This window comes from Trichosurus vulpecula, chromosome 9, assembly GCF_011100635.1.
Source record: "Trichosurus vulpecula isolate mTriVul1 chromosome 9, mTriVul1.pri, whole genome shotgun sequence".
Taxonomy (NCBI): Eukaryota; Metazoa; Chordata; class Mammalia; order Diprotodontia; family Phalangeridae; genus Trichosurus; species Trichosurus vulpecula.
In genome coordinates this window covers 56943170-56969499 of record NC_050581.1, presented here as the reverse complement: position 1 = coordinate 56969499, position 26330 = coordinate 56943170, and the positions used below count along the sequence as shown (strand labels likewise).

At 39.1% G+C, this 26330-nt stretch overlaps 2 protein-coding genes across 7 annotated transcripts in view; one reads left to right on the top strand and one right to left on the bottom strand.

Moving 5' to 3' along the window:
* Positions 1–19718, bottom strand: part of GLYR1 (glyoxylate reductase 1 homolog) — a 43186-nt gene extending 23468 nt beyond the window's left edge. For 2 of the 4 annotated variants that reach the window (XM_036738803.1, XM_036738805.1), the window contains exons 1-3: positions 19576–19717; positions 18583–18619; positions 17296–17375 (exon numbers count right to left, since the gene is read on the bottom strand). In XM_036738803.1, the coding sequence (XP_036594698.1) occupies positions 17296–17375; positions 18583–18619; positions 19576–19613 (155 nt within the window). In that variant the 5' untranslated portion in view covers positions 19614–19717. Of the gene's footprint in view, positions 1–17295; positions 17376–18582; positions 18620–18720; positions 18742–19575 lie in introns of those variants that run through there. The other 2 variants (XM_036738804.1, XM_036738806.1) reach the window with 2 other exon arrangements.
* A 147-nt stretch (positions 19719–19865) lies between these two features.
* Positions 19866–26330, top strand: part of UBN1 (ubinuclein 1) — a 36698-nt gene continuing 30233 nt past the window's right edge. For all 3 annotated transcript variants that reach the window (XM_036738801.1, XM_036738800.1, XM_036738802.1), the window contains exons 1-3: positions 19866–20022; positions 20673–20900; positions 21393–21681. In XM_036738801.1, coding sequence (XP_036594696.1) covers positions 21433–21681 — 249 coding nt within the window. In that variant the 5' untranslated portion in view covers positions 19866–20022; positions 20673–20900; positions 21393–21432. The remainder of the gene's footprint in view (positions 20023–20672; positions 20901–21392; positions 21682–26330) is intronic.

Genomic DNA, 26330 nt, shown 5'->3' with positions numbered 1-26330 from the left:
TAGCACAATAGTACTCCATTACAATCATATACCACAATTTGTTCAGCCATTCCCCAATTGATGGGCATCCCCCTCAATTTCCAATTCTTTGCCACCACAAAAAGAGTTGCTATATTTTTTTGTGTATGTATGTATGTATGTATGTATATAAAATTTTCCTTCTTAAAAAAATCTCTTTGGGATATGGACTTAGTAGCGTGTTTTTGCTGGGTCAAAGGGTGTGTACATTTTTATAGCCCTTTAGGTATAGTTCCAAGCAATTAATGTTGTTGAACAGAAATGGAGACTAAATCATATGATATATGATAATACATATACACAAATATAAATACTCTATTCATTATTGAAATGTGTTAGAGGGTGGTGGAAAAATAGGCATGAGTTATGAAATGATCCAACTAATTTGAAAATCAATTTGGAATCGTGTAAAAAAAAGTTACTGAACTTTTACTGATATAGCCACTGCAGTAATAGGTATGTACCTCCAGTAGGTCAGACAACAAAGCAGATTCCACATATACAAAAATATTTGTAGCAGCATTTTTCTGTGGTGACAAAAAAACTGGAAACTAAATGTGTCCCCACTGAATTAGTGACTGAACTGTATAAGAATATAATGGAAGACTTATTGCATTTTATAAAATCATCAATAAGGAAATCAGAAAAGCAGGGAAGATATGCATAAACTGATGCAGATGAAGTAAACAGGAACAGGAGAAAAATATACATAGCTACAATAATGTAAATGAAAACCACTAAAAGGGAGATGAATTCAGATTAACTGATGACCAATCTTGATGAGAGAAAATAGATGATAAAATGTATAACTGAAACAGAATGTATAGCATATGCTATTTGAAGGAGACAATTTTGTCCATCAGCCTTGCTGTGGTACAGGAAAGGTTCGGTGGGGGAAAGAGGTGAAATAAACTGGGAAAATGACATTTTTCAAAAACCCAAAAGGATCAATAAAACAACACCCCACCCCCCAACCTAACAACAAGAAACAGGAAAAAATTGAAAACATGCTATGAATTTCTTTTTTGCTGGAATCCTTGGGCATTAAAGGTTTTATTTTGCATGTTTATCTAAGCCCATCCAGTTACATGCCAATGCATAATCATAGATGCTCTTACATCCTATCAAGTACTAATATCACCCATGGAACATGGTTGTATAATGTTCTAAAATTTGGGAATAGGGGGGCGGAGCCAAGATGGCGGCTGGTAAGCAGGGACTAGTGTGAGCTCCGTACCGAGTCCCTCCAAAAACCTATAAAAACTGGCTCTGAATCAATTCTAGAACGGCAGAACCCACAGAACAGCAGAGGGAAACAGGGCTCCAGCCCAGGACAGCCTGGATGGTCTCTGGGTGAGGTCTATCCCACACGGAGCTGGGAGCTGGGAACGGAGTGGAGCAGAGCCCAGCCTGAGCGGCATGGAACAACCAAACTTGGAGTCAGGCGGATGGGGCCCCTAGCACCCTGAATATGTGAGCTGCGGCAGTTACCAGACTCCTCAACCCACAAACACCAAAGACTGCAGAGAAGGTTAGTGGGAAAAGCTGCGGGAGTGGAAGGAGTTCACGGTTCTGCTTCCAGCCCCAGGGGGCAGCGGAGGTGGGGCAGCTACAGTTGCTGCTGCTTCTGGCCCCAGGCCCACCTGGTGGGAGGAATTAAGTGGCGGATCAGAGCAGGAGTGCACAGCCTGCTAAAGATCTAAGCCCAGCCCAGGCTGGGGGTTCTTGGGGAAGGAGGAGTGCTGGTGTGACAGAGCTGGAACCTCCCCACCAAACGTAGAACATAGAACTCGTTAGTCTACAAGCAGTCATACCCCACTGAAAAACTCAAGGGTCAAGTTAGTTGGTTGGGAATATGGCCAGGCAGCGAAAGCACACCCAGATTCAGTCTCAGACTTTGGATTCTTTCTTTGGTGACAAAGAAGACCAAAACATACAGCCTAAAGAAGACAACAAAGTCATAGAGCCTACAACAAAAGCCTCCAAGAAAAACATGAACTGGTCCCAGGCCATGGAAGAGCTCAAAAAGGATTTGGAAAAGCAAGTTAGAGAAGTAGAGGAAAAATTGGGAAGAGAAATGAGAAGGATGCGAGAAAACCATGAAAAACAAGTCAGTGACTTGCTAAAGGAGACCCAAAAAAATACTGAAAAATACACTGAAGAAAACAACACCTTAAAAAATAGATTAACTCAAATGGCAAAAGAGCTCCAAAAAACCAATGAGGAGAAGAATGCCTTGAAAGGCAGAATTAGCCAAATGGAAAAGGAGGTCCACAAGACCACTGAAGAAAATACTACTTTAAAAATTAGATTGGAGCAAGTGGAAGCTAGTGACTTTATGAGAAATCAGGATATTATAAAACAGAACCAAAGGAATGAAAAAATGGAAGACAATGTGAAATATCTCCTTGGAAAAACCACTGACCTGGAAAATAGATCCAGGAGAGATAATGTAAAAATTATTGGACTACCTGAAAGCCATGATCAAAAAAAGAGCCTAGATACCATCTTTCAAGAAATGATCAAGGAGAACTGCCCTGATATTCTAGAGCCACAGGGCAAAATAGAAATTGAAAGAATCCATCGATCGCCTCCTCAAATAGATCCCAAAAAGAAATCTCCTAGGAATATTGTTGCCAAATTCCAGAGCTCCCAGATCAAGGAGAAAATACTGCAAGCAGCCAGAAAGAAACAATTTGAGTATTGTGGAAACCCAATCAGAATAACCCAAGATCTGGCAGCTTCTACACTAAGAGATCGAAGGGCTTGGAATGTGATATTCCGGAGGTCAATGGAGCTAGGATTAAAACCTAGAATCACCTACCCAGCAAAACTGAGTATCATGCTCCAAGGCAAAATATGGACTTTCAATAAAATAGAGGACTTTCAAGCTTTCTCAGTGAAAAGACCAGAACTGAATAGAAAATTTGACTTTCAAACACAAGAATCAAGAGAAGCATGAAAAGGTAATCAAGAAACAGAAATTGCAAGGGACTTACTAAAGTTGAACTGTTTTGTTTACATTCCTACATGGAAAGATGACATGTATGATTCATGAGACCTCAGTATTAGGGTAGCTGAAGGGAATATGCATATATATGTTTATATATAAGTGAATGTGTATGTATGTATATATCTATGTGTATATGTATGTATGTACATATATGTGTATGTATATATGTGTGTGTATATATATATGTGTATATATACACATATATATGTAAAAGAGAGAGAGCAGACACAGGGTAAGTTGAAGATGAAGGGAAGATATCTAAAAGAAATAAAATGAAATTAAGGGATGAGAGAGCAACATACTGAGAGAGGGAGATAGGGAGAGATAGAATGGGATGGATTATCTCGCATAAAGGTGGCAAGAGGAAGCAGTTCTGTGGGAGGAGGGGAGAGGGCAGGTGAGGGGGGAATGAGTGAACCTTGCTCTCATCAGATTTGGCCTGAGGAGGGAATACCATACATACTCTGTTGGGTATCTTACCCCACAGGAAAGAAGAGGGAGGAAGATAAAAAAAAATAAAAGGGGGGGGATGATGGAGGGGAGGGCAGATGGGGGTGGAGGTAATCAAAACAAACACTTTGGAAAGGGGACAGGGTCAAGGGAGAAAATTCAATAAAGCGGGATGGGTTGGGAAGGAGCAAAATGAAGTTAGTCTTTCACAACATGAGTAGTGTGGAAGGGTTATACATAATGATACATGCGTGGCCTAGGTTGAAGTGCTCGACTTCTTAGGGAGGGTGGGAGGGAAGGGAAGAGGGAAGAGAATTTGGAACTCAAAGTTTTAAAAACAGATGTTCAAAAACAAAAAAAAAAAGTTTTTGCATGCAACTAAAAAATAAGATACACAGGCAATGGGGCGTAGAAATTTATCTTGCCCTACAAGAAAGGAAGGGAAAAGGGGATGAGAGGGGAGGGGGGCGATAGAGGGGAGAGCTGACTGGGGAACAGGGCAACCAGAATATATGCCATCTTGGAGTGGGGGGGAGAGTAGAAATGGGGAGAAAATTTGTAATTCAAACTCTTGTGAAAATCAACGCTGAAAACTAAATATGTTAAATAAATAAATTTAAATTAAATTAAATTAAATTGAAATTTGGGAATACAGAGCCTTTAACATATCTCTTGCTCCAGTGGACAGGTGTATTTCAATAATGAGTGTCATTTAAGAATTCTACAATTGAACTAGATTCAGAAAAGTTAATAAAGCTAAAGAAAAGCAGTATCTTCTGTAACTTTACAAAAATACACACACAAACCACTGATTCTATGTTTCGAAGTGACTTAGGGCATTTAGTAGATAAAGAGGAAAATTCTTACAATTTTAGGGTAGGAGAACAGATGGGAAAATTTAACCTCTATTTCGAAAAACAGCTAGTGGTTGATTCTGGAATATTTCCAATTAGTATTCAGACCCTTTGGCCTAAACCACTATATAGTATAGTGGAATCTGTTTTGACTGGCTACTTGTACTTCTTTTTAAAATTCCAGATCCTATACCCTCCCTTTCCAATATCAATTTTACTATAAATATTTGAAAGTTTTATAGCACAGCCTTCAAATTAACTACAGTGCATTAAGGATAAAGAAACTGGGTTACTCGAGACTTTCTCTTTACAGAAATACTGGTTGACAATACACAATAGTAGTTAAAAATGATGCCCATTTACATACAAAGATGATACCAATGCTCTACCAATGATGACTTCTAGTTTTGAGCTGCTCTTCCATTAATGCTGGTACATTTTCACTGATCTACTTTTATATTCCTGTCCTGATCCTTTTAGTATGAAGAGCTGGGTGAGGATAATCTATGGAAAGGAACACAGAAAATCTAAATGACACAAATGGGCTAGTACTCCAATCAATGATCATGTATGTATCATACTACCTTAATTCAATTCCCAAGTATTTATTAAGCATCTAGTTTGTGCCATGCACCACGGAAGGCCTTGGGAGTTTATTTAGACAACAATAAAACAGTCCTTGCTCTCGAGAAACTTATATCCTAGTGGGGAGTTGGGGGAGGGAGGAGTGAGATATGGACAGAACTAAGTAAATATAAAATATAGACAAGGTAAATACAAAGTATTTTGGGGATGGAAGCACTAATCACTCAGGGGATCAGAAAAAGCCACTTGAAGGACATGGCACTTGTTCAGAGACTTGAAGGGAGCTAAGGATGCTAATAATTCTAAGGAAGTCTGAAAGAATATGCTACAAGTGGAACAAAGAATATTGTGTTCCAGAGAACAGAAAGTAAGACAGTTTAGCTAGGAGGCAGTGTACAAGGGGGAGTAACGTGAAAACAGTTTGGAAAGACAGGGTGCAACCAGATTGTGAAAGGCTTTAAATGGCAAGAGGAGTTTGTATTTTATTCTACAGGCAACAGGGAGCCACTGAAGCTTCTTCAAGCAGAGTGTGCTTTCTGAATATAGCTTCGGCTGCTGTGTAGGATGGATTGGAGATGGAAGAGTCTTGGATGCAAGAATATCAATTGGGAGGCTACTGTGATATGGTCTAGGTGAGAGGTGATGAAGCCCTGAACTAGGGTGGTGGTTATATGAGTGAAGAGAAATGGAAGAATGTGGGAAATATTGTGGGGATAAGACTTGGCAAGTGATTGGACATGGAGAGTGAGAAAGAGGGAGAGAGAGAGGGAGGGGGAGACTAAGAGAGAAAATGAGAATTACTTTGAGGTTGTGAAGAAGAGTAACTGGAAGGATGAAAGGGGGAAATTAGCAAGAGGGTGTAATTTGGGAGATTCTAATACTTCCTTATTAGACTGTAAACTCCTTGAGAGCAGGTATGGTGTCTTTTCCCATTTCTGACTCTTCCCCCATGCTTATAATAGTACTCTACCTAGAGTAGATGCTTGATAAATGTTTAATGAATATTAAGTGAGTCAAATAAACTAAACAGCCACTAATGGATACCTCCTACTGTAGATCATAATACTGAGCAGCTTGAAGATTCTTGGGGAATGACTGAGCAAATTATGGCATATGAATGTAATGGAATATGTTCCATAAGAAAAGACAAAAGGGATGGTTCCTGCCAAACCCGGTAAGACTTGTAGGAACTGATACAAAACAACTTATTCACTATAAAGAACACTGTAAAAAAACCAAACCACACTAAAAAGACTTAAGAATACGCAATGACTATTGGAGATGAAACATGCTACTCATTCCCTGGGAAGTCATGAACAAGACATATATTTTGAAACACGGGCAATTTAGGGTTTTTATTTTTCTCTGCATATTTGATACAAAGCGTTTCTTTTTTTAAATCTCTCAACTGAAGGGAGGAAGGGAGAAGGATATTAGTGACACAGTTGCCAAAATTTATTTTTAAAAAGAAGAGGAAAAAGAGTATCATTGAAGCACTTAAAAATGCACGGAAGAGAACAGAACGAAGGTCAAAGCAAGAATGAAGGTCAAAACAAAGCAGGACAGCTTTGAAAATAACATGTTTGAATTTGCTATATATTTGGAGGTAGAAGCAAACTTGTAACTGCACGTACAATCCTCTTTTTCTATTTTATATATGGAAATGTTGGTATTCTCTCAGTTCAAGAGAAAAAAAACATTTTCTCCATTTGGTAAGACAAAAGGATGAAATATGTTACTACTAGGAAAAAGGGAATCAAATTTTTGATCCATATTTTCTGTCAAGTATAACACTATACAGATATTCAGACTCTCTCTATACGTATAATTTGATTTTGAGACCATTGTAAATTAAATGCAGAAACAGATGTGCTCCCAAAAGCAAATTAAAATGGCAAACTGAATTGTGTCTATTTGAAAGATTGTACAATCCTAAAAATTGTAGCGTAAAATAACAAATCCAATGGTGCTACAGAACTGAGGGTTTTTTCCCTCAAAGAGTGTTTGATCAGAAAATGAGTAAAAAATGTCCTAAAGACTAGCAGATGCTTCCTAAGTTCGATATAATCTCCTCCCCACCAATATTTAGCCTCAATCTTTTTACACCAAATCCAGAACATAATTATATTAAGAGTTTTCAAATTTCTTCAATGAAAAGACTATAAAAATTTTCCTTCCCATCTTTAAATATTTGAAGATAGCGATCACGTTCCCTACTGTACCTCATCTTTTCTTCACATTGGAAGGGAGGGAGGATAAAACCCAAAATGCTTCTCATGAGGTTTACTAGGAAGATTGGTGCTACAACTGAAAGAACACCAGTGAAACATGTCAAGTGAGTAACAAATTTGTCAGAAATAAACTTGTAATAAAAACTTTATTATTTCTCATTTGTACTATGGAAAACCTGGGCTTCTGAAGACTATGCCAGATGAGTGCAAGCTCTGATGTGTCCTAAATAGGCTGAAAATGCTAAATACAGGCCCATGCAAGACTTTCAAGTGCACTGTCTGAAAACAAGCCTGTTTCAGAGAGGTTCACCACTAGGCTGGAAACAAGGTAACACATTTCTTTGCAACTTGAAGACTATCATACTAAGTGGCTGGGATCTGGGCTGGTGCTGACACCAGTGAAATTACAGATCTTTGAAGTATAAGATACAGTGTATATATACACATACACACACGTATAAGACTGGGCTAAATTGAAATTAAGGCATCTAAAGAACTGAAGGATTTTTTCAGCCCATTTAAAACGAGAACTACTATACGCATGTTTAAAACAAAACAACCTTGCAAACAGGACAAATTTGGCAAATTTTACTTTAATCTAAAATATTTTTCAAGGCTACAACTTACCAAATTGCTTGAACAAGTTATCAAACTGTGCTGCCTACACCAAAATGACCCAGAGCTTTATTTTCCATGTCACTTTCAGACACATTAAACAACGCCTGCTATTGTGCCTAACTCATCTATCAGGGGAATTATTTCCCACAGCACTAAAGTATTAATAGGGTTGGCTAAGATAGAGAATTATTATTTTAAGTTTTTCTCGGATAGATTTTGTGGGGCCAATTAGTATCAAACTTGATACCTCCTCCTGCCACCAAAAACCTTATGAAACTGGCCTTCAGCATTTAATTCCACCATCTTCAAGTTTCTGCTGCCATGACTAATGCTGGGAATTGTAGGTCAATCATAATGAGAAGGCAAGAAGCAAAAAGGAAAAAAGGAATAAATAACCGACAATGTAGAAAAAATAAAATTATTCCTTGAGAAGAGTCAATTTATGAAAACTGAATACATCAGAGGTAGGGCTCTCTCTAGTTACTGTGACTTAGGGCAAATCATAGAATCTTCTGGGCCCCCCACTCCCCCCCAACTATCCTAAAAAACCAAAAAATGTTTTAATAAAGGTAAAAATCTGGCTAAAATGAACATGAAGGTCAGAAAGGAAAGAAAAAGGGAATGATCTCTCTTAAATAAGTAACCTGTACTTGTTGGGGTGGGAGATAATATCATCTGGCAACCAAAGGCTACAGTATCACTTTCACTTCTTGGTGCTGACTCTACATACATAAATCTTAGTTATTGCTTTTTTAAAAATCTAGGTATTAGCTTAATGAACTACCTGCTCTCCCTTGCTTTCATAGATTCCCCTAAAGCACTGGGCCACTCTAATTCTTCCTATCTTAGGGTCAGCTCTGATTAGAGAAAGACAATTGGGGCTTCAGCAAATCTTACTAGATCTGAACTTTAAAAAAGAGAAATTGGTCCATCGATATTACTTTTTGAAGAATAACCTTTATGAAATGGCTATCAATTTGAAAAATCAAGAGATTTCTTACAAGTATTTAAATTACCACTCATGAGGTTGTGGTAATTCTTTTACTGGTGAGTGAGCATGCGTAGTGTTATAGCCCCACTGAAGAAGTGATCCTTCAGAAAAATGTATTACTGTCCATATTGTGGTTCTTATTTCATTGAGAATTTCTTCTTTCACCAAAGAACATACTGGATTTGTTTTAGTTTGAAGAAAAGATGAGGTACAGTGGGGAACATGATTGCTATCTTCAGATATTTAAAGACAAGTCATGTGGAAGAGATTAGACTTACTCTGTTTTGTTATAGAGGGAAGGACTAAGAGCAGTAAGTAAATTACAGAGATTTAAACTCGATGTAAGGAAAAACAAATCTTAATATCTAGAGCTGTCTATAAGGGAAATAGGGTACCTTGGAATTTAGTGGGTTCCTCGTGATGGAAGGTCCTAGATCAAAGCTTGATGACCACTTCTGAAGGACAGCTTTGTTCAGTTATGAGTTGCACTGAATTAGAAATTGAAAACTAAAGAGAGAGGATGATTGAAGGGTATCTCCAGGAGAAGATGGGATCAAAGATATAGGCAGACTAGTTGACCTTACAAGGCTTACTTCAAGATGGGAGCAAAGGAGAAGAGAATGGGAGATGGGGTAGGTACTTTTGAGGGGATTTGAACTTTATGTGACTTGGTTTGTTTCTAGCTACTTTTCCAATTTACTAAATTAGCTTTGAATTCTGTTCTTATCCTAGATAGTGCTGACCACAGCCCCACCCCACCCCCGCAATGCCTAGCTTAATCACATCTTCTTACTTAATGGACACATACCACATTTCAGTCCCATCACCTAACTTCAGTATGAAAACTTCAAGCTCTATGCAGGAGACCAGTCCTGGATGAACCTCTGCCACTTGTGTCTCTCTACTTCCAGCTGATCCTGAATAACTTGAGAACAATCCTTTGCACGTGCTCCTCCAACCAAAGGCACTCACACCTGTAGTTTCCTAATCAGATCATGCACTCATTATCAAAAATCTTATTAAAGTCAAGATCTCTATCACATTGATCTACCAAGTCTAGAACTCTGTCAAAGAAGACTCTTAGAAGGTCTGTAATCTTTATGGGTACTTTTCTCCTCTCTCTCTCTCTTTTTTTAAACAGATAAAGTACAATGCCTTTTCAGATCCTCAAGTAACTTGCCTCGGTTCTTAAACACATAAATTACATTTGAAATGGTTTGGGGAAGTTTATTTATTGGGTCCTGGGATAAAGAGAATCAAGGCTTTCATAAATTAAGTCAACAACAAACATTTATTAAGTGCCTACCATTTGCCAGGGACTGTGCTAAGTGCTGAGTCTACAAAGAAAGGCAAAAGACAGACCCTACCCTCAAGTATCTTATGATCTAACGGGGTAGACAATATGCAAACTATATACAAACAAAATATATACAGGACAAATCTGAGATGAACCCAGAGGAAATGCACTAATGGGTTCCTCAATTTTCATACTTAAAGAATAGGAACCTTTTTAGTTTGTCACTATATGTCCAATCCTTTTAGATGCTTTTTTCCTGAATCTTCTCTAGTACTTAGAGTTATGGTGACTAAAACTATACACAATATTTCAGGTGTGATGACACCATTTTTACACAAGGGTAGGACTATGATTTGGAGTTATTGATGATATTAACATTTTCTTGGCTTTTTTTTTTTTTTTTTTTGCTAAAATAGCACACTATGCTAAGATTTGCAGGGAATAACCTACAATGACTTTCCCTTAACGAGTTATGATCAGTAACTCAGTCTTTTATACATGTAATAAGAATCAAGAAGACAATCCAAAGGATAGTAGAAAGTTGAAAGACAAACGTGACAGCAGATTGGAGCATGTTACCGATAACTTGCGTATGAGAAGTAGCAAAGGACATTATCAAGGACCAGAAAATAAGATGTGAATCCTCTTTCAGAGGATTTATAGAAAGACATGCACAAAAACAGCATAATCATAAAGCATGGAAAAGTGATGATCTGCACCAAAGGAGGGACTACTCACAACAATGAAATCATGGCTTCACCAGTAGCGCACTACCTTGTAGTTGCCGGCAATATAATCATCTGCAACTTTTTTGACCATTCACAAAGATATCTAAGATCTTCCTGCAGATTTTCTCCAGTCTCCAGAAGAATTTAGTATCATGAAAAATTTCTTCCTCCATAAAAGGATGTTAAATAAGATTAATCCTAATCACAAAGAACCTTCTCTTTATAATACATCTAGGAGTGCCTGTTCATCCTTACCCTTAGTTTTCACACTCTAAGCCAATTTCTTAGTTATGACAAAACAATTCTTCCTCCCTGTAATTCTCTGGTAACTTGAGTTTGAAGACTTTTAAAAACAGAGGTATTTTACATATTTAGAGCTCCTCCCTAGTCCACATACTGATTCACTGTTCAAGTAATTCTAGTGAATTCATAAGGCATGCAAAATCCATGTTGCTTTTCTCTCAAGTTATTTTATAGTGCTTCTCTTTACAAACTGTCAATTTTGCCAAGTTAACCTTGACTCCAAGCTGTCAGTCACATTGTTCTCTACAGTTACGTTGTTTCATCCTGACTAGAAAGTCCTTGCTTTTCTGTGTATACATATTGTAACCACCTTTCAGGGACCAACTAAAATCCCACTTTCTCTAAAAGGTCTTCTCTGACTCCTCATTGATTTTCTCCTCTCAACTACTATAGTATTTACAATTTAAAAAAAAAGTTTTGGGAGCAGTTAGGTGGCACAGTGGATACAGCACTGGCCCTGGAGCCAGGTAGATCTGAGTTCAAATCTAGCCTCAGACACTTGACACTTACTGTGTGATCCTGGGCAAGTCACTTAACCTCAACTCTCTCACCAAAAAAAAAAAAAACAACAAAAAAAACACCCCAAAACAAAAACAGAAAAATTAAGTTTTTATTGGTATCATAGTTGTCCCAAGTATACCTACTTTCAGAAAGCCATTTCATATAACAAACTGCATTTTAAGAGGGGAAAAAAACCCAACAATACTGATCAATACAATGAAAAAGTGCAAAATGCACATAATCACTAACACCTGTGGACTTCCTACCTTGACAAAAGGGTGGGTTAGGGGCAAGGGTGTCCTCTTATATCTTGTGATTTTGGCTGTAGAAGATATTGTCCACAATGTTTGGGAAAAGAAGACTGTCAAGACCCGAAGACGGAAAGAGCCTCATAGAAGATTGCTTCAGTATGTGAATAGTCATTCATTTCATTCAGTCATCCTGATCTGTATCTTGTCACTGGACCCAGATGCCTCTGAAGAAGAAAGTGAGGCTGGTGGCTTTGCACAGCCCTCTCTCACTTAAATCCAATTCACTTGCAAATCATGGCATCACCTTCCTGATATCATGGTCCTCTTCAAGAACAACCACCTTTGAGTCATACTTGATCTTTATAATTGTTATATTTACTTTTGACTTTATGTAGTTCTTTCCATTTACATTATTGTAGTTACTATGTATATTATTTTCTTGGCTTTGCTTACTTCACTTGGCATCAGTTCATATAATTTGTTCTGTGTCTGTTTTCATCAGTTGCATCATTTCTTTTTTTTTTTTTGAAGTGCATCATTTCTTACAGCACAGTGATATTCTATTACATTCATGTACCACAATTTGTTTAGTTATTTCCTAATTGATGGGGGCATTTACTTTGTTTCTAATTCTTAGCTATCACAAAAAGTGCTGCTATAAATATTTGGGGGTATATGGGGACTTTGTTCTTATTGATGGGTTTCCTTAGGAACATAAGACCAGTAATGGAATCTTTGGTTCAATGAGTATCGACACTTTAGTCACTTTATTTGCATTAACTCCAAATTGCTTTCCAAAAAAGTTGTACCATTTCATAGCTACACCAACAATGTATTAGTGTGCCTCTCATTCCACAACCCCTCCAGTATTGACTAGTGTTGTTTTTCTGTCATTTTTGCCAACTTGCAGGGTATAAGATGAAAGAAACCCCAGGATTGCCTTGATGTACATTTCTCATATTATTAGCGATTTGGAGCTTTTTCCTTTGTGTCTCCAGAACCTAGCATAGGTGCCTGGCACATAGTAAGTGTGTAACAAATGCTAGCTTATTAACTGGACTAGATGATTCTATGGTTTCTCCTAGATGCGATCTATTATCATTATAGATATATGACTAAAAATAAAGGTCTTGTAATCAAATGAGATAATGTGTGTAAAGCCCTTTGCTAACCTTAAAGAGCCATTTAAATATAAGCCATTATTATGTATTGAAAATGTAGTAAAAGGATTATTTTCTAGGCCCCTATCATGCTGGCTGGTCTAGTTTTTCTTTAACAGGTACTAAATAGTACTTGAACACAACTGGTGCAGGAGATCAAGCTCAAACCACTGACCTAGCTTACTGGTGGCCTAAGCACAAAAGCCTGTATAGGAAGAGTCAGGATCTTCTCCTCTTTGAGGTTTCTGATCATCTGACCAGCATGGCCAATAAAAAGAGAGGGAAACTATGGCCAAATGAATTAATGTTGCATTCTTGCTGAATGGCTTTTCAGTGCTATGGTTATATACCTACTTTTGTTAATCTTCTAGATATTTGACAAGTGTCTCATTTTGTTCTAATCTTGAACTTGAACCCCTAGACAGGCCTGAGTTAGGCATGACCTATAACACTGGACTTCCTTGATGAAAGTATGAGAAGGGAACAGGTGAGTTTTCACAAATGATCATTTACAGCAGTTCACTTTTACAGTCATATAACTGAGTAGCGAATACAAGTCTTACTTACTGTTTTTTGACTACATAAAAAAGCATTTGGTAGAACAAGATGTGGATTTAAGCTCTCTTTCCTTTAAAATGTTTCTCATGGCTATCTTAAAACCATGTAAGATCTCTTGAAAGATAATAGCCAAGATAACTGTTCAGTGCCCCTCTGATGGAAAAAATCAAGAAGGCCTTTTTAAAACAAGGAGATAATGACTGCTAAAGGTGTCTGTCAACATCATGGAGAATGTCCAACAGAATCCAAATGGAAGGATTTCCTGTAGTTGGTGAGGTCCTCCAGATGCAGATTATCAGACGCAGAGCTGAAAGGGGACATCTAGTCCAAACCACCTTTTAGAGATGAAGAAAGTGAGGCCCAGAAAGGTGAGGTGTCTTGCCTGAATGTTGGTCTTCATGATTATAAATCCAGTGCTCTTTCAGCAGTGCTGCTCAGAAGACATTGCCTATGTGCATCAAGCCCTGGAACACTGGAAAGCTTCATAAATAGATCTATAACCACTCATGAGAATTCAGTCTATCTACAGAGAAAAAACAAACGGATGAAGAAAGTCTCTAGTGTATGGAAAATCATAAAGACTCAGATGATGGAGCTGACAGATACTGCAGATGCACAATGTGTTGGGCTTGGAATCTGACTAGAAGGGGTTAGGTTGTATTTGGGAAAACACACAGTGCTTTTTAATGATCCCAAATTTCTTTTTGAAACAAAGGCCTGTCTTTTTTAGCATGGATATTCTTCATGTGGTTCTATATCCAGAACATGGAATGCCAGACTACTTGAAATTAGCATTGCAGGTCATCTAAAGGGAAATTGAAAAATGATAGGTATGCAAAGCCCACATAGCAAATTACAACCAAGAAATAAGCAAGAGAAGAAGCACCAATGTTATTCTCAAAGAAATGTATGAGTGGAAAAAGGTAGAGGGCCAGTCATGTATAAAGAAAGCCATAATCAGTGGAGATCCTGGGTACCCATACAATGTAAAGAGGAAGTCCCTTCACTCCTGCAGATAATTTAAGGGAGAACATAGAGAAAATCTACACAGGATGAGGTGTAGGATGGGCTACGGTTCGCACTCCTGGAAGAGAGTATATACATCAATGAGACCATCAAACAGATCCATCAAAGTATCAAAAGATGTTTGAGCAATTACTTAAACAATAATAAATTCATATTCAACTTTTAAATTTTGGCTACAACATACCTATAATGTTAGTAGTGCTAAGTATTTTAAATATCATTCCCACTCATGAATAAAAAGACTCAGATTAAGTGGCTTGTCTATAATCACATACCTAGAAAGTTTTTAAGCTGGGATTTGAAGCTATATCTCCTGATTCTAACAGTATGCTCTTTCTGTTATCTTGCTTTAGTTGTACTACATATAGAGTAGGTATTTAGCAACTAATTAATGAACTCTCTGTAGTTTGGCCTTTTCTTATGTCATTAAGAAATCTTGTTTTGACTTCACATATAAAATGGCTGTAGTATTTCTTCCCTTCTCAATGGGTGGGGGAAGGGGTGGAGGAAGAGAAATTTGAAACTGAAAATTTAGAAAAAAAGGAAAAAGAAATCTTGCTAGTTAATCTTTTACAATATCAACATAAAGCTGTTTTATTTGTAAGATAATTTGTAAGATAAACAAATCATCCCTAACATCTGGAGATAGTATAGCATGCACATATGTGCTTTTAAGGTACATACATTTTGTAAAAATTCACATATAAATCTTTTAAAAACTACTTTGACAATATCTAAGTCCCTGGCACCTCAAAAAAAGTATTCTTTATGTGTCACATTACACACCAACTATGTTTGACATTGCATATAGTTTTCCAAGACTTATGTACCCAGGGCTAGGTCTTTTATAAAATAGTTGTAGATAATTTTTAACCCAAAGTTCTATTTCCTTTAAGACTCATAGCAAAAATAAAACTGCTTTAAAGACATCAAAAGATCTGTTTGATGTACATAATACAACTCTATGATAAAGCTGCTCAGAAAGCTGAATAGATGACTGAAAAAGCAAGTGGTGGACACTACTTTTTTATCTGGTTTGTCATAGGACCTTGGAAAGGGCAACGAATTTCAAATTAATGGTTTTGGTTTCCTGATGTGTATTAGTTAAATATTTAGTACTGATTAGAATTTAAGATTTCACAAAGTTTAAGTTTTCACAAAACAAAGAACAGGTCAGGCAACTAGTAGAGTGGAAACAGTTTTGGATTTATAGTCAAAGGACCTGGGTTCAAATCCCAATTCTACTATGTGATCTTAGGCAAGTCACTTAACCTCTACAGACTTGTTTCTCATTTGTAAAATGAGAGGGTTGATCTAGATGGCCTATAAGAACCCTTAAAAATCTAAGTTTATATGTTTCTATGAACTGCTTTACAGAGAAAACATGCCTTCAATGTGTATACTAGGGCATTAGCAACAACATATCAAAAGCCACTAAAGGAGAACATAATAACAGCTTCTACAGAAATAAACTACCTTTAGGGTGGTTTTCATATCCTCAGCTTCTCCAATATAACCAACCTTTTCTGTATCAGTATTTGCAACCATGCACTGTCTGGGGTCATTTACAATTTGTAAATATACAGACCAGTATCAAAAACAGTGTCTTTCTTCTAGAGAAGAAAGTGATACTATTTTTATAGGCTACAAATAACTTATGTTAGGAACTGACAGATAATAAATTCTCTGCTAATTGGTACTGTGGGCTATTCATTTTTTAATCTGCTATCATTAAGTACAATGCTCTGGACAGTAAGAGTCAAATCAATTCTTATTTGATCAGATTGAATCCAGGGATCTTTTCTTCAGAGCATGCCTGCTTAGTTGCAAGTTGTACACTATGATTAAGAGAAACTTTCCAAAATCCACAAAGTAGAACTCACTTGTGAGGGCTCCCTTGGTGATCTCACCCATTTCCATGGCTATAATTATCATGTCTATGCAGGTAACCCCTAATTTTATATATCTAGCCCTAAACTTTCCTGAGTTCTAGTTTCATATTTCCAATTAGCTGCTACATACTCCAACCTCATTGTGTCCAAAACAGAATTCAAGGTTCCTCACCCAAATCTGCTCCTCCTTCCAATTTTCCTATTTTTATTAACGGCACCATCTTTCTCCTGGTCACCCAGGTTTGAAATCTCAGAGCCATCTTTGATTCTTTCCTCCCTCTTATCCCTAAGGTTTCATCAGTTTCCAAGTCCTGTTAATTCAGTTCCACACTATCTCTCACAGGTATTTTGAGCTCTCTCATCAAGCTACTACCATCCTAGTTCAGGTCATCATCATCTTTCACCTTGGCTACTGTAATTTTCTCTTAATTGAGTCTTCTTAATTCTCTTCTACCTCAAATCCTTCCTATAGCTGCCAAATTAATCTTCCAAATATACAGATACGAAGACCATGTATAACTGCCTCCTCAAAAAGTTGAGGATCTATATTTGCCTATAAGATAAAATCCATCTCTTCCTTCAAAGAAGGCTCAGCTTAGGTACCACCTCCTCCACAAAGCTTCTCTCACTCCCACAGATCAAACTGATTTTTTCCTTGCCTTTATCACATTCTACCTTGTATCAATTACACTAGCCCTGTCACAATCCCTCATGTTAGGTTGTATCTCCTGAGGACCAAGGACTGTGTTTTCCGTTACCTTTGCATCCCCAGTCTCACAACAGAGCAGGTGTTTATTAAATGAACTGAGGTTTACTCACTGATCTTCAGTTCCAAAAAACTTCACAAAGAAGCACTTCTTTCCACGAGGTTTCTTCAAGTCTTTGGGTGGATTTACAATCTAAAGGTCAAAAGGGAAAAAAAAGGTTCAGTTATGATCATTCAAATAATATTTATTAAACATAATGTGTGAGGCACTATGTTAAAACACTGGAGAAACAAAGAAAAAAACAAAGCAATACCTGCCCTCAAGAAGCTTACAAAGCTCACCAATAGAAATTTTTCCTGTATCTCTAGCTTTCCAGAGAAAAACACATGAAAAACACAACACCCCAGGCATGCCCTTCTACATGCAAGATTATTTTTCTACTGTGATAAGTGAAAACTTCCAAATATCCAAGAGCTTATAGACAGACAACTATCATGTAGCAGAGATGTTCAACTACTTCACAAGAAGTGTCAACTACTTGGTAAGATTTCTTGATTGTTATAGCGCATCAGAATAATGCCAGTAATATTTGACAGTTTGGCATTTTAATAAGGGCCATGTGTATATTGTTGGGAAAAATGTCAGAATCCTCCAAAAAGTTGATCAAAATACAAAGGCAGAAACAAGTGACAAATAAATGAGAGTTGTGGATTCTTAAGGAATCTAGATTTAAAAAAAACCTGACAGAAACATTTCATTAACATGTGTCAAAGAAAATAAAAAAGAGGGTTGGGCAATATATATGGAGAGCTATGATGGACCCTTCAGCATTGCATCTAAGATGCCAAATCTTGAGGAGATAATTGCTGCTAGACTCTGGAAGTGATCCCGATTATAGTGTTCAACTTCCTCAGACAAGGAAACTGAGGCCCAGAGAGAAGTGACTTGTGTAAGGTTATAAATGTAAAAGCAGCAGAGTCAGCATTCAAATACAGATTGTCTTGATTCCATATCCAGCACTTGGTCTACTACATAAACCTGCCCCTCTCTGCCATTTTGCTGGAAACAAAGATTTCTAGACAGAAAAGATTTTGACTTAACAAATCTTTGTTTCTCTCCTTCATGATTTAAGTCTTTTCAAGCACTTAAAAATACAGAGCTCTAAAATAAAGTCAGAATTTTGTTTGTTGGGTAATTTTACCTCTCCCTTCAACTTACTTCTTTAATAGAAAATACTACAGATTCTCCTATTTTCTGAATCAAGAAGAGATTCTGATAGGTACAGCTTCATTCACACCAAAGTCAAAAGAATTGTTAGTTACTTGGACTTTCCGTAATAAATTTTACTTTTTCCTACAACAAACTTTTTGAAACGTTCCTCTAGCATAAAGACACTTACCTTTCCTGGCCAAGGAGGATACCTGCCCAGCTTCCCCCTAAAGAAAAAGCAAAGTGTCAGCTACTTATACTCGAAAAGCCTGCCCATCCACTTCAACCCACCTTGCCTATAATTTAGCTCCCAAATCTCTGTTCACACCTTCCAAGTCCAAGAACAAAGCTTGCAATCCTCTCTACACGCGATTTCTCTCTCTTTCAAAGTGCAGTTTTACTGTTTCAAATGAAGCCTTCTTAGTATCAAGAAATCAATTACACTAGCCAGTAGCAGTAACAGTAAATCTTTTTTTCCTCTGGCAGTCCAGGGGCCACGAGGGGGAGGATAAGAACATACTGCGATCCCTGCCAGGCTTAGAGCGCACAAGAGAAGTCCCTCCCCCCACTATTTCTTCATAGAACTGAGCCAACGGTCCGGTTTCAACACCACAGTTGGTTGGTCCCCGCGGAGTCGCCGCCGCTGCGGTTCGGTCCTGTTACTTCGTTGCGCAGCTAGATAGAGACCTGTCCCACCAAACGAGCCGCGGGGCTTGGCCACCTGGATCTTCCTGCCAGAGAGTGCCAACTCGACCCCTGGGACACGGTGACCCGAACAGCCTACGGTCTAAGCTCACCCCATGGCACCAGCTGGCGCCGGCAGCGCCCCGCCGGCCGCACTCTCCCCCTTCCAAACCCCGGCGCCTGGAGACGCCCCAGGGAGAGCCTTGGCAGCGGGGCCTCGGAACGAAGCGGCAACCCATTGAGGCCACCCTCTACCTTCGGCAACCCCCGCCCCCCGCCAAGGCCGGGCTGCCCCTTCCGTCCCGTGCCTCTCCCCACCCCAGCGCCCCCTCCCTCGGTACCGCCTCCGTCCCTCAGCTCCCTTCCTCGCTGCCAGCACCTAGAGACAAGTCAGGAGGCTTAGGGTCCCCGAGGCCGGGCTCGGGGTCTGTAGCTCGGGGCGGAGACCCAACGTTCCCTGCTTCCCTCATCTTCCCGAAGGGGCCCCGCAGCTACTCACCATACCAAGTCTCCGAGCCGCAGACTCACAGTCGCCATCTTACCGACTTAACCACCCACAGCGCACGGGCTGCCGGGACTTCAGGCCGCCTCGGTGCCGCCCATTGGCGTGGCTCTTTCCACGTGACAGGGGCCGGCTGTCATTCCCACGCTGCTCCGTGACGCCACCGCGCCCCCGAAAGGCATTGGGTGGTTTGGCGGCACGTGACCTCAACGCCGGGCCTCCGCGCGCCGAACCCCTAGACTTCCCGTTACCCCTCCCCCCTTTTTCATTGCCCCCCGCCCCCCCCCGCCTCCGGCGCGTGATAAGCGAGCGCCCCCCGAACCGTGACGGCCGTAGCTGAGAGGACGGGATCGTAACGGGGGTGGCTACGACTGTGGGGACGCACGGAGCCGAACAGCTGACAGATCCGGCCGCGCGCCTTGCCCCGCCCCCCCGGCAGCGCCGGTAACCCTCCCCCGCCCAGGGCCCCGGGACAGCAGTTTTCCCCCTTCCGTCCGTTACGGCGGTTGGTCTTGGTGTGCCCCATTCTCCCCCCGCCCCCACCCCTACGGGTCCTGAGGCCGTCCCCTCTCCTGGCTCCCACTGTCCGGCCCGAGCCTGAATCCTTGTTCTTTCCCCAACCCATCACTGGGCCGGTCCGCTGCTTTCGCCCCAGGAGTGCCCCGGACGGAGCCTTGGACTCGTGCCCTCCGTGCGGCCTGGAGTCTGGTCCTTAGTCTGCACCTGCGCCTTCGGCTGTCCCCGGCCTGGGGTGGGTTGGGGACGGTGTTCTGCGCTCCTTACGTCAATGTAGCAGCTCCTGTGCCCCGGGGCGGGGGAGGCTGCTGGGGTCACTGCTCCCCCTAGGGCTCGGGATGAGGCGACCCCTCTCGTAAGCCAGCGCTTGGAGATGCTGCCTCCCCTCTGGCCTAGGAGCCCCGGCGTGGGCTGTGCCTGGCTGTGTCGAGCGCCTCTCGGCACCTCGCTTAGTTTTGAGCACCATGCCTCCCAGGGCGATTAGAAGCGCTCGAGCCACCCTAGCCACACTGCTAAAGCCTGCGCCCGGAACAGCAAGTTCACCACCATAACTGGAAGTCTTCCTGTTTTCCCTTTAGTTGTTTCAGGTGTCTTGAGGGCATTTCTTCTGAAAGGGCTTTCATAGGACTCGCCATCTCTGGGAATGGGCATTGAGGCTAGATGGGCAGCACGTTTGTAGGCATGCTCCCAGACCCAACGGACAGACAAAGTTGTGGCATATGGGTCTCACCCCATCATGAGGAAAGCCGGCTGGAGATCAGGTCCATTTCAAGGTGCTATATCTCAGAACGGCACTTGTGACAAAGGTGTGTTTCATTTTTGTTTGATATTATTTTCTAAATGGTATGTTCTGTAACCTCAAGCTGACTTTAGAAATAAATCTGTTATAACAGAGAGGAGTTAAAATGTAGTTAAATATAAAAAGAAATAGACACTTCAAAATTGTAACTGAAACGAACTCCAGTGGACTATCCAAACTCTGTTTTGTACTGGAATTTTGTCATATTATTCCTAGAAATGAGTAAATGGGTCATGTTTTGGGGAATTAGCGACCTCATTATGCAGATTTTCTAATGTTATTTGTTGTAGTGAGATGTTATCTGTATGTGCATAAGGTAGCTCATCTTTGGAGATTAGTTTCTCTGAAGTGATTTAATTAAAAGAAATGTAATTTAACTTTTTATATGAATTAATTCAAGCTTTGACATTTCCTTAAGATTTAATTTTCTTTTTTGAGATCATAGGCTGTTTTGAAAGGTTTACTGGGCATGACCTGATTTTCTTTTTGATGTTGACAGAAGCCATTGCAGTAGCCACTGCCAAGACTTGAGTGTAGCCATGACCGAGCCCCACAGGGTCCAGTTTACCTCTCTCCCAGGCCCTCTGAATCCTACATTTCTGAAGAAACCCCGAAAAGAAGAGATTGGGGGAGCAGAGCAGCACCAAGACTCTGAACCCACTGCAGCAGCTGTTCGAATCACACTTACCCTCTTTGAACCAGATCATAAGCGCTGTCCGGAGTTCTTCTACCCAGAACTAGTGAAGAATACGAGGGGAAAAGTGAAAAGTCTTCAAGTTGGAGACAAGGTACACTCATGGTAGAGTGTCATTCTGTAGAACTGTCCAGAGAGTCAAACGTGTACGGATAGAGTTTTTACAAAACTTTTTCAGGCAAAAAATAAGCTTAAAGTGGTTCTAGCTTTGTATAAGATGATATTACCAAATTAAAAATAAGAACTAGGCTTGTTGCCATATCTGTTGAATTAGGACTAAAGCTACATACTTTAGTCTCTCGAGGACACTAGAATATTACTTAAGTTGTATGGTTAAAGATAAACGAAAAAGAAGAGATTAGGGACAGAACTCCTCTATGCTGAGCCTGTGAAAGTTGAGGCACTGTGGTATAGTGGAAAGAGAGCTAAACTTGGAATCGGAAAAGACTCATGTTTAAATCCCATCTCTGACACTTAATAGCACTGTGAATATTACCTAGCTCTAAGGCTCATTTTCTTCAGCTGTTTTCTAATATCATCTTGTAGCTCTTTTCTCTTTCACAGTTCAGTTTCTTGAAAAGCCTGTATGTACTCATTCCTTTCCTTTTTAACCTGTTACATTGTAGCTTCTAACCTCCAATGTCAATTTGCAACTGCTTTCTCTAAAGTTGCTATTGATCTGTTAGTTGCACATTCTAATGGTCTTTTCTCAGTCCCCTTTTTTCTCGACTGCCTTGTTGCATTTGACACTGTTGACTACCCTTTCTTCTTTGTGGAGTCCCTCTCCTTTCTATGTTTTCATGATACTTATTTTTCTTGGTGGTCCTCCTACTTGTCTGGCCACTTCTCAGTAAAGATCTGGATTGTCATACATATTCTGTCTCCTAACTGTCTTGAGCGATTCTTTGCTCTCTCACTTGGGACCCATTATTTTCTCTATGAAGTTGACTCCCTATTTTACCTCATATCTCTCCTCATCCCACATCACCAACTATCTGTTAGACATTTTAAGGGTTTTACTTTCTGTCCAGTCCTTTGCTACCTTGGATGCATCATCATTTCTTCATACTCTATCACCTGCCCCCCCCCCCCCTTGCCCAATAATGGGGCCTGTCAACTTTTTTCCACAGCATATTTCAAAGCTGTCTTCCTTTCTCAAGTTAAAGCCACCACTCTTCTTAAGACTACTTCAGTAGCTCCCTAATTGGTTTCCAAGTTTTTAGTCTCTTTTCTTCCCAATCAATCCTCCACATAGTTGCAAAATCAACATTCCTGAAGCACAAGTCTCACCTTGTCACTCCTCTTTCTTAGAAGTTCAGATGGTTCCTAGTTGTCTCTACGATAAAATACAAACTCCTCTAGAGTTTAAAGCACTTTGCAACCTGGTTCTAGCTTGCTTTTCTAAACTTATCATTTATTATTTTCCTTCATGCACTCATTCCAGCCAAATTGACCTACTTGCTTTTCTTCATTCTTAACATTCCATCTCCTACCTCGAAGCTTTTGCACAGCCTCTCCCTGTGCATACAAGTGCACTCCCTTCTCAGAGATACCTCTTAGAATTCCTGCCTCCTTTCAAAGCTTAGCTCTAATGCCACTTCCTACATGAGGCCTTTCTGATTTCCTCCCGCTGTTGCTGCTAGTTCCTTGCCTCTATCTCTCCAAATTACCAAGTGTATATTTGGTATTTACTTTGCAGTGTTCATATGTTCCCCCAATAGAATGTAAAATCCTTGAGTGCAAGACTAATTTAGTTTTTGTCTTCATATTCCCAGTGCTTGTTGATTGATTGATTGTTAAATGGGGATAAGACCTTTAATATCTATCTCGCAGGGTGATCTGGAGTATCAAATGAGATGATATATGTAAAATACTTTGTAAACCTAAAGTGTTGCATGCAATAATCCTAACAGCTAACTATTTTTAGAAGTTCCCTTTTTATCTTAAAGAACGCCATCCTGTTCTGGCTTCTATTTGGAAAAAGTGTCTGCCTGGTGTGGGGGCAGAGAAGAGAGTGCAAAAATTTTAGCCCTTCTCTAACCATATAAGTACGTTGGATAAGTTTTTCCTTGGATAGTTATAAACCTTCTGTGTTTCCAGAATTGTAGCTTTTAGAAACTTTTGTTTCATTAATAATTCTTAAATACTTGATATAGTACTTGAAATATCCTAAACACTTTGGTATAAGATTATCTTTGGGGCCCATACTATGAAACTACTTTGCAGATTAATCCTTATGATGAGGCTCTTTTGATAGTCCAGTTAGTGAATATCCTTGGTTTGGAGTTCATGTTCAACTCACAATATTTTTTTTTCTTTTGTTAAGGTATTATAATTCACTTCTATTGTATAATATTCTAGAATGTCAGTATCTGCAGAAGTTAAAACTACATAAACATTGAAAATTTTGGTAGGAAATCCAAAATGGGACCTATCAAATAAATTCTTGCCAAAATTATCTATCTTAGGTATTTCCTACATGTGCTATGTTTTCTTTCTTCTTTTTAGAAAAAAAATTATTGATATATTTTATTTTTACATCACCTTCACTTCCATAATATATATTCCTTTACCATCCCTTGTAACTAAGAATTTTTTTAAATTAAAAAAATTAGTTCAGTGAAATAGCATACCAAGTCTGACAGTATATTCAGTGTTCCATACCCATGGTCCCTCTCTGAGAAAGGAAGGCAAGTATGTTTTCTCTTCCTTCTCTAAGTTCAAGCTTGATCATTATAATTTCACAGTGTTAAAATGATTTTTATTCATTTTATATTGTTGTCCCTATGTAGATTATTTTCCTGATTTTGCTTGCTACTCTATCAGTTCGTGTGAATCTTTTCATGTTTATCCGAATTCCTCACATTTATTGTTTCTTATAGCACAATAATATTCCATTGCATATATGTATCACAATTTGTTCAGCCACTTCCTCATCAATGGAATCTTTGTTTATTGCTACCACAAAAGAAATGTGGTATATATATGGGACTTTTTGTTTTGGCTTTGACTTCCTTGGGGTTTATGTGTTGAGCAGTGGTATCTCTGGGTCAAACTATGTAAATACTTTTATCTTTTTTTCTCCCCAAAAGTCTAAATTGCTTTCTAGAGTGGTGGCACCAATTTGCAATTTCACTAAGTAGTACATTAATGTACCTGGATTTCAAAAGCCTATTCAGCATTGACTGTGACCATCTTTTGTCATTTTTGCCAGTATGCTAGGTGCGAAGTGAAACCTTGATTTAGATTTCTATTAGTGATTTGGAGCAAATTTTTCATATGATTGTTAATAATTTGCAATCCTTTTGAGAAATGTTTGTAGCCTTTAACCACTTATGCATTGGGTAATTGTTCTTGGTTTTGTATGTTTGTGTTAAGTTCCTTATGTATCCAGGATATCAAACCTTGATAAGAGATATCTGATGCAAAGAAACAAAAAAATCACAGATAGGCCCATGAAATAGGTTTGGAATGGAAATAGAAATTGGACTTGAGAGGACAACAGGTGACAACTGCTACTTAGAAGTAAAGAGGCTTCCAAGAGTAGAGAATGTCATGAATCAGAGGATGGATGTGACATTTAATAGCACTAAGAACAGATGTACAAATGTAGCCTTTCTTAAAAGAAAATAATGATACAACATTCCTGAGTAGCTCTAAAAAATTATTCCTGTAATCTTATTGAAGGTGCTTTTGCTCTTAAAAATTCTGATTAAAAACACCCAAAAAAAATCACTCATTTACATATACAAAGTAAAACACAAGAAGAGAATTGTATATACAACTGTGAATCTGTTTTAAAATACTTGCTTTTTCAAAGAAGAATATAATCAATTCATTATTATCTTTTTAAAAATAGACTTTTGTTGATATCTTTTTTATATCATCTATAGGTTTCCCTCCATCCTTTCCTCTACCCCCTAGGAAGTCATTGTAACAAAGAGAAGAAAATTTAATAAAACTGTTCAATATGTTAAAAAAAAAATCTGATATCATATGCAGGTTTCTGCACCTGTGTGGAATAGCTGGGGATGGGGGTGAGCAGGAAAGACACCATTTCTGCAAAGGAATGAGAGGAGGTGTCTTTTCATATCTCTTCTTTGGGGCCAAGCTTGTTCTTTATGTAATTTCACAATGTTAAGTTTTGGTGGTTTTGTGGTGGTTCCTTCCACTTATATTGTTGTAGTCATTATGTATATTCAGCTCATTACCCTCAAAACTGCCCTGAATATCCTTTTCCTTCTGAACTTCCTTCTTCTCTACTTCTCTGTGCACTTTAAAAAAATGTTTCAATGGCTCTCTTTTTTAATTTTTTTCCTTCTGGTAGGGGGAGGGGGTGCAGTGGATCACCATTACTACTTCTCCCCTAATTAAAAATAGAGGAAAAAATCCTTGAGACAAATAATCATTGTCAAACAAAATGAATCCACATAGTGGCCATGTCCAAAAATGTATGTCTTCTTCCCCAACTTGAGTCCATTACATCTTAGGAGGTGGGTAACATATTTTATTATAGGTTTTCTAGAGGATGGTTGGTTGTTGAGTTTATTAGAGTTAATTTTTTTTCCTCCTGTACAGTTCTGACACTGTATAAATTGATCTGGTTCTGCTTAGTTTACTCTGCATCAGTGCTTCCCAGGATTATCTGAAATGATCTTTGTCATTTTTTTATGATACATTTCCAATACATACAATCTCTTCAGCCATTTCTAGTTGATGGGAACTCTTTTAGTTTCCAGTTCT